At 44.9% G+C, this 17,500-nt stretch overlaps 1 protein-coding gene across 1 annotated transcript in view; it reads left to right on the top strand.

The window, feature by feature from the left end:
• The window catches only part of LOC121841030 (membrane-associated guanylate kinase, WW and PDZ domain-containing protein 1-like), a 71,005-nt gene that overhangs the window by 49,669 nt on the left and 3,836 nt on the right, over positions 1-17,500 (top strand). The window contains exons 6-10 of the mRNA XM_042306949.1: positions 3,079-3,259; positions 4,785-4,855; positions 5,848-6,015; positions 10,182-10,758; positions 17,351-17,500. The exon at positions 17,351-17,500 is cut by the window's right edge and continues 352 nt beyond it. Of these exons, the coding sequence (XP_042162883.1) occupies positions 3,079-3,259; positions 4,785-4,855; positions 5,848-6,015; positions 10,182-10,758; positions 17,351-17,500 (1,147 nt within the window). The remainder of the gene's footprint in view (positions 1-3,078; positions 3,260-4,784; positions 4,856-5,847; positions 6,016-10,181; positions 10,759-17,350) is intronic.

Below are 17,500 nucleotides of genomic sequence, written 5' to 3'. Positions count from 1 at the left end.
AGGAAATCAAAACAGAGAACAAATATCATCCTTAATGGACATGTTCAGGTAGAGATGTTCGAAGATATTTTGTCTTTGCGTTGCGCGTGTACTTGTATTATGGGGTATGATGACCCAGAGCAGAGCTGAGAAGAGGGAAGAGATCCATCGTAGGATAACATGGGAAGGGATCCATCTGTAGGATAACGTGGGAAGGGATCCATCCGTAGGATAATGTGGGAAGGGATCCATCCGTAGGGTAACGTGGGAAGGGATCCATCTGTAGGATAATGTGGGAAGGGATCCATCCGTAGGATAATGTGGGAAGGGATCCATCCGTAGGATAATGTGGGAAGGGATCCATCCGTAGGATAACGTGGATCCGTAGGATAACGTGGATCCGTAGGATAATGTGGGAAGGGATCTATCTGTAGGATAACGTGGGAAGGGATATATCTGTAGGATAACGTGGATCCGTAGGATAACGTGGGAAGGGATCCATCCATAGGATAACGTGGGAAGGGATCCATCCGTAGGATAACGTGGGAAGGGATCCATCTGTAGGATAATGTGGGAAGAGATCCATCTGTAGGATAACGTGGGATGGGATCCATCTGTAGGATAACGTGGGAAGGGATCTATCCGTAGAATAATGTGGGAAGAGATCCATCTGTATGATAACGTGGGAAGGGATCCATCTGTAGGATAACGTGGGAAGGGATCCATCTGTAGGATAACGTGGGAAGAGATCCATCTGTAGGATAACTTGGGAAGGGATCCATCCGTAGGATAACGTGGGACGAGATCCATCTGTAGGATAATGTGGGAAGGGATCCATCTGTAGGATAACGTGGATCCGTAGGATAACGTGGGAAGGGATCCATCTGTAGGATAATGTGGGAAGGGATCCATCTGTAGGATAACGTGGATCCGTAGGATAACGTGGGAAGGGATCCATCCGTAGGATAACGTGGATCCGTAGGATAACATGGAAAGGGATCCATCCGTAGGATAACGTGGGAAGGGATCTATCCGTAGGATAATGTGGATCCGTAGGATAACATGGAAAGGGATTCATCCGTAGGATAACGTGGGAAGGGATCCATCCATAGGGTAACGTGGGAAGGGATCCATCCATAGGGTAACGTGGGAAGGGATCCATCCGTAGGATAACGTGGGAAGGGATCCATCCGTAGGATAACGTAGGAAGGGATCCATCCGTAGGATAACGTGGGAAGGGATCTATCCGTAGGATAACATGGGAAGGGATCCATCCGTAGGATAATGTGGGAAGGGATCCATCCGTAGGGTAACGTGGGAAGGGATCCATCCGTAGGATAACGTGGGAAGGGATCCATCTGTAGGATAACGTGGGAAGGGATCCATCCGTAGGATAACGTGGGAAGGGATCCATCCGTAGGGTAACGTGGGAAGGGATCCATCCGTAGGATAACGTGGGAAGGGATCCATCCGTAGGATAACGTGGGAAGGGATCCATCCGTAGGGTAACGTGGGAAAGGGATCCATCCGTAGGATAATGTGGGAAGGGATCCATCCGTAGGATAACGTGGGAAGGGATCCATCCGTAGGATAATGTGGGAAGGGATCCATCCGTAGGATAACGTGGGATGGGATCCATCCGTAGGGTAACGTGGGAAGGGATCCATCCGTAGGATAACGTGGGAAGGGATCCATCCGTAGGATAATGTGGGAAGGGATCCATCCGCAGGATAACGTGGGAAGGGATCCACCCGTAGGATAATGTGGGAAGGGATCCATCCGTAGGATAACGTGGGAAGGGATCCATCCGTAGGATAACGTAGGAAGGGATCCATCCGTAGGATAACGTGGGAAGGGATCCATCCGTAGGATAACGTGGGAAGGGATCCATCCGTAGGATAATGACTGAGGCCATGTTCCAAATGGCCCCCTGTTCCCTAAGGATCACTGCCTTTAACCAGGGCCAATGAACTGAGTAAGAGGTAATGCACTGCCTTTATCCAGGGCCAATGGTCTGAGTCAGAGGTAATGCACTGCCTTTAACCAGGGCCAGTGATCTGAGTCAGAGGTAATGCACTTTAACCAGGGCCAATGATCTGAGTCAGAGGTAATGCACTTTAACCAGGGCCAATGATCTGAGTCAGAGGTAATGCATTTTAACCAGGGCCAATGGGGACTCAGTCTGACTAAGGACATCTGTTTACATCTGGACCTTACATTGGAGATTGTCCTGAGTTAAAGGACTATTTTAAGAGAGTGTGTGTGTGTGTGTGTGTGTGTGTGTGTGTGTGTGTGTGTGTGTGTGTGTGTGTGTGTGTGTGTGTGTGTGTGTGTGTGTGTGTGTGTGTGTGTGTGTGTGTGTGTGTATGTATGTTACTCTCTGTGTGTGTGTGTGTGTGTGTGTGTGTGTTTTGTGTCCGTTGTGTGTGTGTGTATCTCTGTCATAGAATGCATGTTCGTGACTTGTAGACAAAGACACTGAAACAAATTATTGTTTGAAGAAAGACTCTTCATTGTATCTCTTCAAGGTTAAAGTCAAGACTCCTGAAACCAAAGAGGAAGTTGGATTGAGTTAGCGCATTCCGCTTGCCAACAATACTTTGACCTAAGGCGCCAAAGTCGAGTGTTTCTTTGCACACGCCAGTTACTAAAACACCGTAAACGTGTTTAACAATGTTTCTGCCGTGTATAAAGTTGGCCGTTTAAACGTACATGCTCTAGTAATATGAAATATATTATGAGAATAACGATCAAAGTATTGGCAGAGTATAATCAGATCATTTAACCTACCCCTGTTTGTCTGAAGCGCCATGCTGTTTCCTTGTTTGAATTGCCGGTGTGCATTACACGCAGGAGGTAAAATGAGTCTACAGCTCATCGAGGAACAGTGATTGGTTGACGGGAATAACTAAAGTGATGAAATATCGCGGGGGGTGAATTACTTCATGAATGTGTACTGTGTGACTTAAAGTAGAAGTGAATTAACAAGTTATTGAAGTGTGTGTGTGTGTGTTGATGTAAAACTGTTAGTAGAAATGTGGTTGGTTACTGCTTCACATTCTCTGTGTTTGTCTGTATATGTGTCTGTTGTCTTGGCAGGAGGTTCAGTAGGCATCAGCAGTGCCCCGCCCACAGCGCTAGCTCTCAGCCAATCCTGGGACTCAAGGGACGGCGTGGGAGAAGAGAATGGAGGGAGTAGCATCGCAACACGAGGTGGAGGGGCACTGCCCGAGAATTGGGAGCTGGCATTCAGCGACTCAGGAGAGCCTTACTACATAGAGTGAGTAGAGAGAGAGTAGAGCTTTACTACATAGAGTGAGTAGAGAGAGAGTAGAGCTTTACTACATAGAGTTGGTAGAGCGAGAGTAGAGCTTTACTACATAGAGTTAGTAGAGAGAGAGTAGAGTAGAGCTTTACTACAGAGAGTTAGTAGAGAGAGAGTAGAGTTTTACTACATAGAGTTAGTAGAGAGAGAGTAGAGCTTTACTACATAGAGTTAGTAGAGAGAGAGTAGAGCTTTACTACATAGAGTTAGTAGAGAGAGAGTAGAGCTTTACTACATAGAGTTAGTAGAGAGAGAGTAGAGTAGAGCTTTTCTACAGAGAGTTAGTAGAGAGATAGTAGAGCTTTACTACATAGAGTTAGTAGAGAGAGAGTAGAGCTTTACTACATAGAGTGAGTAGAGCTTTATTACAGATTGGGTAGAGAGCGAGTAGAGCTTTATTACATAGAGTTAGTAGAGAGAGAGTAGAGCTTTACTACAGAGAGTTAGTAGAGAGAGTAGAGCTTTACTACATAGAGTTAGTAGAGAGAGAGTAGAGCTTTACTACAGAGAGTTAGTAGAGAGAGTAGAGCTTTACTACAGAGAGTTAGTAGAGAGAGAGTAGAGCTTTACTACAGATTGGGTAGAGAGAGAGTAGAGCGAGAGTAGAGCTTTATTACATAGAGTTAGTAGAGAGAGAGTAGAGCTTTGCTACATAGAGTTAGTAGAGAGAGAGTAGAGCTTTACTAAGTAGAGTTAGTAGAGAGAGAGTATAGCTTTACTACAGAGAGTTAGTAGAGAGAGAGTAGAGCTTTACTACATAGAGTTAGTAGAGAGAGAGTAGAGTAGAGCTTTACTACAGAGAGTTAGTAGAGAGAGTAGAGCTTTACTACAGAGAGTTAGTAGAGAGAGAGTAGAGCTTTACTACAGAGAGTTAGTAGAGAGAGAGTAGAGTAGAGCTTTACTACATAGAGTTAGTAGAGAGATAGTAGAGCTTTACTACAGAGAGTTAGTAGAGAGAGAGTAGAGTAGAGCTTTACTACATAGAGTTAGTAGAGAGATAGTAGAGCTTTACTACATAGAGTTAGTAGAGAGAGAGTAGAGCTTTATTACAGATTGAGTAGAGAGAGAGTAGAGCTTTATTACAGATTGGATAGAGAGAGAGTAGAGCGAGAGTAGAGCTTTATTACATAGAGTTAGTAGAGAGAGAGTAGAGCTTTATTACATAGAGTTAGTAGAGAGAGAGTAGAGCTTTACTACAGAGAGTTAGTAGAGAGAGTAGAGCTTTACTACATAGAGTTGGTAGAGAGAGAGTAGAGTAGAGCTTTACTACATAGAGTTAGTAGAGAGAGAGTAGAGCTTTACTACATAAAGTTAGTAGAGAGAGAGTAGAGCTTTATTACAGATTGAGTAGAGAGGGAGTAGTGTGTGGTGTGGGAGTGAAGTGATGACGATATAGTGTGGTGGGAGGTACAGGTTATTGTGGTGATGATGATGATGATGATGATGATGATGATGATGATGCTTATTATCTCTTCCTCAGTCACATCTCTAAGACCACCAGCTGGCTGGACCCCAGAGCTCAAAATAGGGAGATCCTCAGCAAAACAGAGTGTGAGTCTCCTAGACCTTCCTGTCTACCCACTCTACCCTCTCAGCTCCTCTTAAACCCTCCCTCCCATGCCTCTCTTCCACTATCTCCCATATCTCCCTTTCCTCCCTGTCTCTCCAGCTCTACCACCCCTCCCTCCCTCCCTCCCTCCCTCCCTCCCTCCCTCCCTCCCTCCCTCCCTCCCTCCCTCCCTCCCTCCCTCCCTCCCTCCCTCCCTCCCTCCCTCCCTCCCTCCCTCCCTCCCTCCCTCCTCCTTCCCCTCCTCCCTCTCTCCAGCACTCCACTGCCTCTCTTCCCCATTCCCTCCCTCCCTCCCTCCCTCCCTCCCTCCCTCCCTCCCTCCCTCCCTCCCTCCCTCCCTCCCTCCCTCCCTCCCTCCCTCCCTCCCTCCCTCCCTCCCTCCCTCCCTCCCTCCCTCCCTCTACCTGCCTCTCTTCCCCTTTCCTCCCTCTCTCCAGCACTCCCCTGCCTCTCTTCCCCATTCCCTCCCTCCCTCCCTCCCTCCCTCCCTCCCTCCCTCCCTCCCTCCCTCCCTCCCTCCCTCCCTCCCTCCCCCTCCCTCCCCCTCCCTCCCTCCCTCCCTCCCTCCCTCCCTCCCTCCCTCCCTCCCTCCCTCCCTCCCCTTCCTCTCTTCCCCATCTCCATTTCCTCCCTTTCCTCCCTCTCTCCAGCCCTCCCTCCCTCCCCTGCCTCTCTTCCCCATCTCCATTTCCTCCCTCCCTCCCTGAATTTTGTACGTGAACGGCACAGAGTGTGCTGGTAATACATATAATTGAACAGCAGGGGGCGACAGAGTATGAGTTATAAAACCGTGTATGTATAGAGATATAGAGGGTTGTGACCTGGCCTGTGCTGTCCTCTAGACATGATTTTACTTATTCTATGAGACTAAACTGAGTAAATAAAGGTAAAGTAAAATACTAACGCTCAAAAAACATTTGATTTGAAGAAAAACAAAAACAATGTTGTATATTCTCCCCATATCCCCTGCCAGTGCCTGCGTTCACGGACCAGCCGGCAGAGCTGAAGGGCTATTCCATCCACACCCGACTCTCTAAAGGGCCGCGAGGGTTCGGCTTCAACATAGTAGGAGGAAGCAAACAGAGAGAGTTTCTCCAGGTATACAGCGTTACACCAGGAGGACCACCCGCCCTCAGCACAGGTAGGATTAACACAGGTACACTCAACACAGGTATAAACAGATTAACACAGGTACACTCAACACAGGTATATACAGATTAACACGGGTACACTCAACACAGATTAACGCAGGTGCACTCAACATAAGTATATACAGATTAACGCAGGTACACTCAACACAGGTATATACAGATTGACACAGGTACACTCAACACAGGTATATACAGATTAACACAGGTACACTCAACACAGGTATATACAGATTAACGCAGGTACACTCAACACAGGTATATACAGATTGACACAGGTACACTCAACATAAGTATATACAGATTAACGCAGGTACACTCAACACAGGTATATACAGATTAACACAGGTACACTCAACACAGGTATATACAGATTAACACAGGTACACTCAACACAGGTATATACAGATTAACACAGGTACACTCAACACAGGTATATACAGATTAACGCAGGTACACTCAACACAGGTATATACAGATTAACACAGGTACACTCAACACAGGTATATACAGATTAACACAGGTACACTCAACACAGGTATATACAGATTAAGGCAGGTACACTCAACACAGGTATATACAGATTAACACAGGTACACTCAACACAGATTAACGCAGGTGCACTCAACACAGGTATATACAGATTAACACAGGTACATTCAACACAGGTATATACAGATTAACACGGGTACACTCAACACAGGTATATACAGATTAACGCAGGTACACTCAACACAGGTATATACAGATTAACACGGTACACTCAACACAGGTATATACAGATTAAGGCAGATTAACGTACACTCAACACAGGTATATACAGATTAACAGACACTTAAGACTAACAGGTACACTCAACACAGATTAACGCAGGTACACTCAACACAGGTATATACAGATTAACACTCACTCACACAGGTATATACAGATTAACACAGGTACACTCAACACAGGTATATACAGATTAACACGGTACACTCAACACAGGTATATACAGATTAACACAGGTACACTCAACACAGGTATATACAGATTAACACAGGTACACTCAACACAGATTAACGCAGGGGCACTCAACATAAGTATATGCAGATTTAAAAAAAAATAAGAATGTGTCCTTAACTGACTTGCCTGGTTAAATAAAGGTAAAATAAAAAAATTAAAAAAATTAATGCAAGTACACTTAACACAGGTATATACAGATTAACACAGGTACACTCAACACAGGTATATACAGATTAACACAGGTACACTCAACACAGGTATATACAGATTAACACAGGTACACTCAACACAGATTAACGCAGGTACACTCAACACAGGTATATACAGATTAACACAGGTACACTTAACACAGATTAACGCAGGTACACTCAACACAGGTATATACAGATTAACACAGGTACACTCAACACAGGTATATACAGATTAATGCAGGTGCACTCAACATAAGTATGATTAATACAGGCAGGATTAACACAGGTAGGATTAACACAGGCAGGATTAACACAGGCAGGATTAACACAGGCAGGATTAACACAGGCAGGAATAACACAGGTAGGAATAACACAGGTAGGAATAACACAGGCAGGATTACTGCAGGTATTTGGGGCGGCAGGTAGCCTAGTGGTTAGATCATTGGGCCAGTAACCGAAAGGTTGCTTGATCGAAACCCCGAGCTGACAAGGTAAGAATCTGTCATTCTGCCACTGAACAAGGCAGTTAACCCTCTGTTCCCTGGGAGGCCGTCATTATAAATAACAATTTGTTCTTAACTGACTTGTCTGGTTTTTAACACATGTTTGATTAACACAGGTAGATTTAACACAGGTAGATTTAACACAGGTAGATTTAACACAGGTAGATTTAACACAGGTAGATTAACACAGGTAGATTTAACACGTTTGATTAACACAGGTAGATTTAACACAGGTAGATTTAACACAGGTAGATTAACACAGGTAGATTTAACACAGGTAGATTTAACACAGGTAGATTTAACACAGGTAGATTTAACACAGGTAGATTTAACACATGTTTGATTAACACAGGTAGATTTAACACAGGTAGATTTAACACAGGTAGATTTAACACAGGTAGATTTAACACGTTTGATTAACACAGGTAGATTTAACACAGGTAGATTTAACACAGGTAGATTAACACAGGTAGATTTAACACAGGTAGATTAACACAGGTAGATTTAACACAGGTAGATTTAACACATGTAGATTTAACACAGGTAGATTTAACATGTTTGATTAACACAGGTAGATTAACACAGGTAGATTTAACACATGTAGATTTAACATGTTTGATTAACACAGGTAGATTAACACATGTAGATTTAACACAGGTAGATTTAACACAGGTAGATTTAACACAGGTAGATTAACACAGGTAGATTTAACATGTTTGATTAACACAGGTAGATTAACACAGGTAGATTTAACACAGGTAGATTTAACACAGGTAGATTTAACACAGGTAGATTTAACACATGTAGATTTAACACAGGTAGATTTAACATGTTTGATTAACACAGGTAGATTAACACAGGTAGATTTAACACAGGTAGATTTAACACAGGTAGATTAACACAGGTAGATTTAACACAGGTAGATTTAACACAGGTAGATTAACACAGGTAGATTAACACAGGTAGATTAACACAGGTAGATTAACACAGGTAGATTTAACACAGGTAGATTTAACACAGGTAGATTAACACAGGTAGATTTAACACAGGTAGATGTAACACAGGTAGATTTAACACATGTAGATTTACACAGGTAGATTAACACAGGTAGATTTAACACAGATAGATTTAACACAGGTAGATTAACACAGGTAGATTTAACACAGGTAGATTAACACAGGTAGATTTAACACAGGTAGATTTAACACAGGTAGATTTAACAAATGTTTGATTAACACAGGTAGATTTAACACAGGTAGATTTAACACATGTAGATTTAACACAGGTAGATTAACACAGGTAGATTTAACACAGATAGATTTAACACAGGTAGATTAACACAGGTAGATTTAACACAGGTAGATTAACACAGCTAGATTTAACACAGGTAGATTTAACACATGTTTGATTAACACAGGTAGATTTAACACAGGTAGATTTAACACAGGTAGATTAACACTCAATAACACCTGCTGATTTGTGTATTAGCTAGTTAAACTGAGAGACGGCATCTCTCTGCCCTATACTTTCATCTCTCTGCCCTTTCCTTTCATCTCTTCTTCTATTTCTCTCTTGCTCTCCCACTCTCTCTCTTTCTCTCTCTCTCTCCCACTCTCTCTCTCTCTCTTGCTCTCCCACTCTCTCTCTCTGGTGTGTTTGATTGTGGTCAGAATCTCCTAATCTATTCATAATCCTGCTCTACTGGGCCCAGAGAATGTAATCCCACTGTCACTGACACACACACACGTGCACACACACAAACACACACACACACACACACACACACACACACACACACACACACACACACACACACACACACACACACACACACAAATCCAACCCTCTCACGTGCGGATGCTGGAGACAGGAATGCACCACACACATGCTATTACTTCTCACCTTAGATACACTACGTACTGATCTATACACTACATACTGATCTATACACTACGTACTGATCTATACACTACATACTGATCTATACACTACATACTGATCTATACACTACGTACTGATCTATACACTACATACTGATCTATACACTACATACTGATCTATACACAACATACTGATCTATACACTACGTACTGATCTATACACTACATACTGATCTATACACTACGTACTGATCTATACACTACGTACTGATCTATACACTACATATTGATCTATACACGACATACTGATCTATAGTAGTGGATGATACACTACATACTGATCTATACAATACATACTGATCTATAGTAGTGGATGATACACTACATACTGATCTATACACTACATACTGATCTATACTCTACATACTGATCTATACACGACATACTGATCTATAGTAGTGGATGATACACTACATACTGATCTATAGTAGTGGATGATACACTACATACTGATCTATACACTACATACTGATCTATAGTAGTGGATGATATAACACATGAGATCTCTCTCTCTCTCCAGCTGATATCCTGGTCTACATCAATGACAGTTGTGTCCTGGGTCTCTCTCATAAAGAGGTGGTAGAGATGTTGAAGTCTGTCCCTATGGGTCACAGTGTGGACGTTGTGTTACGGAGAGGCTATCCCATGCTCTACAACCCAGACGGCTGTCCCAAACAACCCCTGACTCCCTCCGCCTCCTCCTCTCCTCTGGAACCCCTCAGTGCTGCAGCCACCCCTCCCTCCACAGCCACCGCTCAGCCCCTCTCCACCCCCGGTCCTGGCCCTACCGAGCCACCCCAACCTCCCGGCCTGGCTAACCTGAACCGTACCCTGTCTCATCACAACGGAAACTATCTCAGAGTGGCGGGAAACTCAGGGTCTGGGCTGGACGCTAACGGGAACGCGGCAGACCTGTTGTCGGCTCCCCCCTCCTACCCGCTGTCTAATGGAATCCTTAGCTCTTCCACCAGCTCAGCCTGCGCCCCCTCCTCCTCTCACAGTAGGGGCATCCCCCCTCCTCCCCCGCCTGAACGAACCTCCGCCTCCGCCAGCCAGAGTGACTCAGAGGAAGGAGCCTCGGGTGGAGCGACACAGAGGTAACTAACCCTAACTAACTAACCTTGGTTGTTTTCAAACCTCTCCTCAGATGTTTCACCATGTTGTTGTAAGTCTGAACCAGATCACCTGATGTATCAAATCAAATCAAATGTATTTATATAGCCCTTCGTACATCAGCTGATATCTCAAAGTGCTGTACAGAAACCCAGCCTTAAACCCCAAACAGCAAGCAATGCAGGTGTAGAAGCACGGTGGCTAGGAAAAACTCCCTAGAAAGGCCAATACCTAGGAAGAAACCTAGAGAGGAACCAGGCTATGTGGGGTGGCCAGTCCTCTTCTGGCTGTGCCGGGTGGAGATTATAACAGAACATGGCCAAGATGTTCAAATGTTCATAAATAATACGAATAATAATAAAGGCAGAACAGTTGAAACTGGAGCAGCAGCACGGTCAGGTGGACTGGGGACAGCAAGGAGTCATCATGTCAGGTAGTCCTGGGGCATGGTCCTAGGGCTCAGGTCCTCCGAGAGAGAGAAAGAAAGAGAGAAGTAGAGAATTAGAGAACTCACACTTAGATTCACACAGGATAGGATACACCAAATAGGACAGGAGAAGTACTCCAGATATAACAAACTGACCCTAGCCCCCCGACACATAAACTACTGCAGCATAAATACTGGAGGCTGAGACAGGAGTGGTCAGGAGACACTGTGGCCCCATCCGAGGACACCCCCGGACAGGGCCAAACAGGAAGGATATAACCCCACCCACTTTGCCAAAGCACAGCCCCCACACCACTAGAGGGATATCTTCAACCACCAACTTACCATCCTGAGACAAGGCTGAGTATAGCCCACAAAGATCTCTGCCATGGCACAACCCAAGGGGGGGCGCCATCCCAGACAGGATGACCACATCAGTGAATCAACCCACTCAGGTGACGCACCCCTTCCAGGGACGGCATGAGAGAGCCCCAGTAAGCCAGTGACTCAGCCCCTGTAATAGGGTTAGAGGCAGAGAATCCCAGTGGAAAGAGGGGAACTGGCCAGGCAGAGACAGCAAGGGCGGTTCGTTGCTCCAGAGCCTTTCCGTTCACCTTCCCACTCCTGGGCCAGACTACACTCAATCATATGACCCACTGAAGAGATGAGTCTTCAGTAAAGACTTAAAGGTTGAGACCGAGTTTGCGTCTCTGACATGGGTAGGCAGACCGTTCCATAAAAATGGAGCTCTATAGGAGAAAGCCCTGCCTCCAGCTGTTTGCTTAGAAATTCTAGGGACAATTAGGAGGCCTGCGTCTTGTGACCGTAGCGTATGTGTAGGTATGTACGGCAGGACCAAATCAGAGAGATAGGTAGGAGCAAGCCCATGTAATGCTTTGTAGGTTAGCAGTAAAACCTTGAAATCAGCCCTTGCTTTGACAGGAAGCCAGTGTAGGGAGGCTAGCACTGGAGTAATATGAAGTAATTACTCCAGTAATTGTGGAGTAATATGATCAATTGTTTTGGTTCTAGTCAGGATTCTAGCAGCCATATTTAGCACTAACTGAAGTTTATTTAGTGCTTTATCCGGGTAGCCGGAAAGTAGAGCATTGCAGTAGTCTAACCTAGAAGTGACAAAAGCATGGATTAATTTTTCTGCATCATTTTTGGACAGAAAGTTTCTGATTTTTGCAATGTTACGTAGATGGAAAAAAAGCTGTCCTTGAAATGGTCTTGATATGTTCTTCAAAAGAGAGATCAGGGTCCAGAGTAACGCCGAGGTCCTTCACAGTTTTATTTGAGACGACTGTACAACCATTAAGATTAATTGTCAGAATCAACAGAAGATCTCTTTGTTTCTTGGGACCTAGAACAAGTATCTCTGTTTTGTCCGAGTTTAAAAGTAGAACGTTTGCAGCCATCCACTTCCTTATGTCTGAAACACATGCTTCTAGCGAGGGCAATTTTGGGGCTTCACCATGTTTCATTGAAATGTACAGCCAAGCCCCTCCAATTCGTTCATGATGACCGTCTCAAGCTAATATTTTTTTTATGTTCAGAGCTTTCTCTGTGTACTACTGTATCAGTTCTGCCCCACATTTTGATGTAATTAAGACATTAATTAGTCAAGGGCTTGATGATTAGTTGACCAGTTTAATCAGATGTGCTAACATAGTTCAAATACACTCCAATTCGCATACCACCTCAACAGATCCACAGATGATCCAAAGGTGACGCGATCTCTATTGCACTTCACACTGCCCTTTCTCACCTAAGGAACGAAAGGAACGCCTACGTTAGAATGCTGTTCATTGACTACAGCTCAGTGTTCAACACTATAGTGCCCTCAAAGCTCATCACTAAGCTAAGGACCCTGGGAGTGAACACCTCCCTCAGCAACTGGATTTTGGACTTCCTGACGGGCCGTCCCGAGGTGGTCAGGGTAGGTAACAACACATCTGCCACACTGATCCTCAACACTGGGGCCCCTCAGGGGTGCGTGCTCAGTCCCCTCCTGTACTTCCTGTTCACCCCTAACTGCGTGGCCAGGCACGACTCCAGCACCATCATTAAGTTTGACGATGATGCAACGGAGGTAGGCCTGATCACCAACAATTATGAGACAGCCTATAGGGAGGAGGTCAGAGTCCTGGCAGTGTGGTGCCAGGACAACAACCTCTACCTCAACGTGATCAAGACAAATGAGTTGATCGTGGACTACAGGAAAAGGAGGGCAGAGCACATCACCAACAAACTATAGTGAACAGGGCACGACAACGCTTATTCCCCCTCAGGAGACTGAAAAGATTTGGCACGGGTCCTCAGATCCTCAAAAAGTTACACATCTGCATCATCGAGAGCATCCTGACTGGTAGAATCACCGCCTGATATGGAAACTGCTTGGCATCCGACCGCAAGACACTACAGAGGGTAGTGCGTACGGCCCAGTACATCACCGGGGCCAAGCTTCCTGCCATTCAGGACATATATACCAGGCGGTGACAGAGGAAGGCCCTAAAAATAGTCAAAGACTCCAGCCACCCAAGTCATAGACTGTTCTCTCTGCTACCACACGACAAGCGGTACCGGAGCACCAAGTCTAGGTCCAAGAGGCTTCTAAACAGCTTCTACCTCCCAAGCCAAGACTCCTGAACAGTTAATCAAATGGACCGCACCCCTTTGTTTATACTGCTGCTACTCTTGTTTATTATCTATGCATAGTCACTTAACCCCTACCTACATGTACAAATGACCTCAATTACCTCGACTAACCTGTTTATTATCTATGCATAGTCACTTAACCCCTACCTACATGTACAAATGATCTCAATTACCTCGACTAACCTGTTTATTATCTATGCATAGTCACTTAACCCCTACCTACATGTACAAATGACCTCAATTACCTCGACTAACCTGTTAATTATCTATGCATAGTCACTTAACCCCTACCTACATGTACAAATGACCCCAATTACCTCGACTAACCTGTTTATGATCTATGCATAGTCACTTAACCCCTACCTACATGTACAAATGACCTCAATTACCTCGACTAACCTGTTTATTATCTATGCATAGTCACTTAACCCCTACCTACATGTACAAATGACCTCAATTACCTCGACTAACCTGTTTATTATCTATGCATAGTCACTTAACCCCTACCTACATGTACAAATGACCTCAATTACCTCGACTAACCTGTTTATTATCTATGCATAGTCACTTAACCCCTACCTACATGTACAAATGACCTCAATTACCTCGACTAACCTGTTTATTATCATAGTCACTTAACCCCTACCTACATGTACAAATGACCTCAATTACCTCGACTAACCTGTTTATTATCTATGCATAGTCACTTTACCCCTACATGTACAAATACCTCACATGTTTATTATCAAATGACCTCAATTACCTCGACTAACCTGTTTATTATCTATGCATAGTCACTTTACCCCTACCTACATGTACAAATGACCCCAATTACCTCGACTAACCTGTTTATTATCTATGCATAGTCACTTAACCCCTACCTACATGTACAAATGACCCCAATTACCTCGACTAACCTGTTTATTATCTATGCATAGTCACTTAACCCCTACCTACATGTACAAATGACCTCAATTACCTCGACTAACCTGTTTATTATCTATGCATAATCACTTTACCCCTACCTACATGTACAAATGACCTCAATTACCTCGACTAAGCTGTACCCCGGTATATTGACTCGGAGACTGATTTTCATTGGGGATCAGAATAAAGACGTGAAATGCAACAGCAAACAGAGGACGTTGGTTCCTCGATAGGTTTCTTCCTAGGTTCCTGCCTTCTAGAGAGTTTATTTCCTAGCCTCCATGCTTCTGCCTCCGCAGCTTGGTATGTGTTTTTTTATTTATTATTCACCTTTATTTAACCAGGTAGGCTTGACAACAACACAGAGTTACACATAAATAAACGTACAGTCAATAACACAATAGAAAAATCTATGTACGGTTTGTGCAAATGAAGAAGAGTAGGGAGGTAAGGCAATAAAAAGGCCATAGAGGCAAAATAATTACAATTTAGCAATTACTACTGGATGTGCAGATTATGATGCCCCTGGACAAGGCAGTTAACCCACTGTTCCTAGGCCATCATTGAAAATAAGAATTTGTTCTTAACTGACTTGCCTAATAAAATAAAGGTAAAATAAATAAAAAGTAGAGATACTGGGGTGCAAAAGAGCAAGAAGATAAATAACAATATGGGGATGAGGTAGTTAGTTGGGCTATTTACAGATTGGCTGTCTACAGGTACAGTGATCGGTAAGCTGCTCTGACAGCTGATGCTTAAAGTTAGAGAGGGAGATATAAGTCTCCAGCTTCAGTGATTTTTGCAATTCGTTCCAGTCATTGGCAGCAGAGAATTGGAAGGAAAGGTGGCCAAAGGAAGTGTTGGCTTTGGGGATGACCAGTGGAATATACCTGCTGGAGCGTGTGCTACGGGTGGGTGTTGCTATGGTGACCAGTGAGTTAAGGCGGGGCTTTACCTAGTAAAGACTTATAGATGACCTGGAGCCAGTCAGTTTGGCGACGAATATGAAGCGAGGCCCAGCCAATGAGAGCATACAGGTCGCAGTGGTGGGTGGTATATGGGGCTTTGGTGACAAAACGGATGGCACTGTGATAGACTACATCCAGTTTGCTGGGTAGAGTGTTGGAGGCTATTTTGTAAATGACATCGCCGAAGTCGAGGATCGGTAGGATAGTCAATTTTACGAGGGTATTTTTGACAGCGTGAGTGAAGGAGGCTTTGCTGTGAAATTAGGAAGCCGATTCTAGATGAAAGATTTTGGATTGGAGATGCTTAATGTGAGTCTGGAAGGAGAGTTTACAGTCTAACCAGACACCTAGGTATTTTTAGTTGTCCACATATTCTAAGTCAGAACCGTCCAGAGTAGTGATGCTAATCGGGCGGGCGGGTGAGGGCAGCGATCGGTTGAAGAAAATGTATTTCGTTTTACTAGCATTTAAAAGCAGTTGGAGGCAACAGAAGGAGAGCTGTATGGCATTGAAGCTCATTTGGAGGTTTGTTAACACAGTGTCCAAAGAAGGGCCAGAAGTATATGGAATGGTGGCGTAGTGGTCTAAGGCACTGCATCGCAGCGCTAGCTGTGCCCTGGTGGCGTAGTGGTCTAAGGCACTGCATCGCAGCGCTAGCTGTGCCACCAGAGATTCTGGGTTCGAGCCCAGGCTCTGTCGCAGCCGGCTGCGACCGGGAGGTCCATGGGCGGCGCACAATTGGCCCAGTGTCGTCCGGGTTAGGGAGGGTTTGGCCGGCAGGGATATCCTTGTCTCATTGCTCACTAGCAACTCCTGTGGCGGGCCGCGCACAGTGCATGCTGACCAGGTCGCCAGGTGTACGGTGTTTCTTCCGACACACTGGTGCTGCTTCCGGGTTGGATGTGCATTGTGTCAAGAAGCAGTGCGTCTTGGTTGGGTTGTGTTTCAGAAGACGCATGGCTCTCGACCGTCGCCTCTCCCGAGTCCTTACAGGAGTTGCAGCGATGAGACAAGACTGTAACTACCAATGGGAAACCACGAAATTGGGGAGAAAAAAGGGGTAGAGGTGGATCAGAAAATCACCATCAGCAAGAGTGACATCATTGATATATACAGAGAAAAGAGTCGGCACAGGTATTGAACCCTGTGGCATCTCCATAGAGATTGCCAGAGGTCCCGACAACAGGCCCTCTGATTTGACAAACTGAACTCTATCTGAGAAGTAGTTGGTGAACCAGGCGAGGCAGTCATTTGAGAAACCAAGGCTATTGAGTGTGCCAATAAGAATGCATTTATTGACAATGGCCAAGCCTTGGCCAGGTCAATGAAGACGGCTGCACAGTATTGTCTTTTATCGATAGCGGCTATGATATCGTTTAGGACCTTAAGCGTGGCTGATGTGCACCCATGACCAGATTGCATAGTGGAGAAAGTATGGTGGGATTCTAAATGGTCGGTGATCTGTTTGTTAACTTGGCTAAGATTTTAGAGAGGCAGGGCAGTTCTTAGTTTCCTCTGTGTGTCCGACTGGAACAGAATATTATCTAACATCTTGTCTCCGTCCTTATCCTCTGTATCTTCTTCCTTCATCAGATGGTCTCTGATGCGCTACAACGCGAACTCCCTCCCCACCCCCTCCTCCATACTCCACCACCAGAGTGACTTCACCACCTCCACCCTGCCCATCTCCGTCTCCAATCTGCCCCTGTCCCAGCCGGACGTGTGCACCGCCACCACCCCTGG

Source organism: Oncorhynchus tshawytscha, linkage group LG26 (assembly GCF_018296145.1).
Source record: "Oncorhynchus tshawytscha isolate Ot180627B linkage group LG26, Otsh_v2.0, whole genome shotgun sequence".
NCBI lineage: Eukaryota > Metazoa > Chordata > Actinopteri > Salmoniformes > Salmonidae > Oncorhynchus > Oncorhynchus tshawytscha.
The sequence above is the reverse complement of the archived record's forward strand: the minus strand, read 5'-3'. Positions and strand labels throughout refer to the sequence as shown.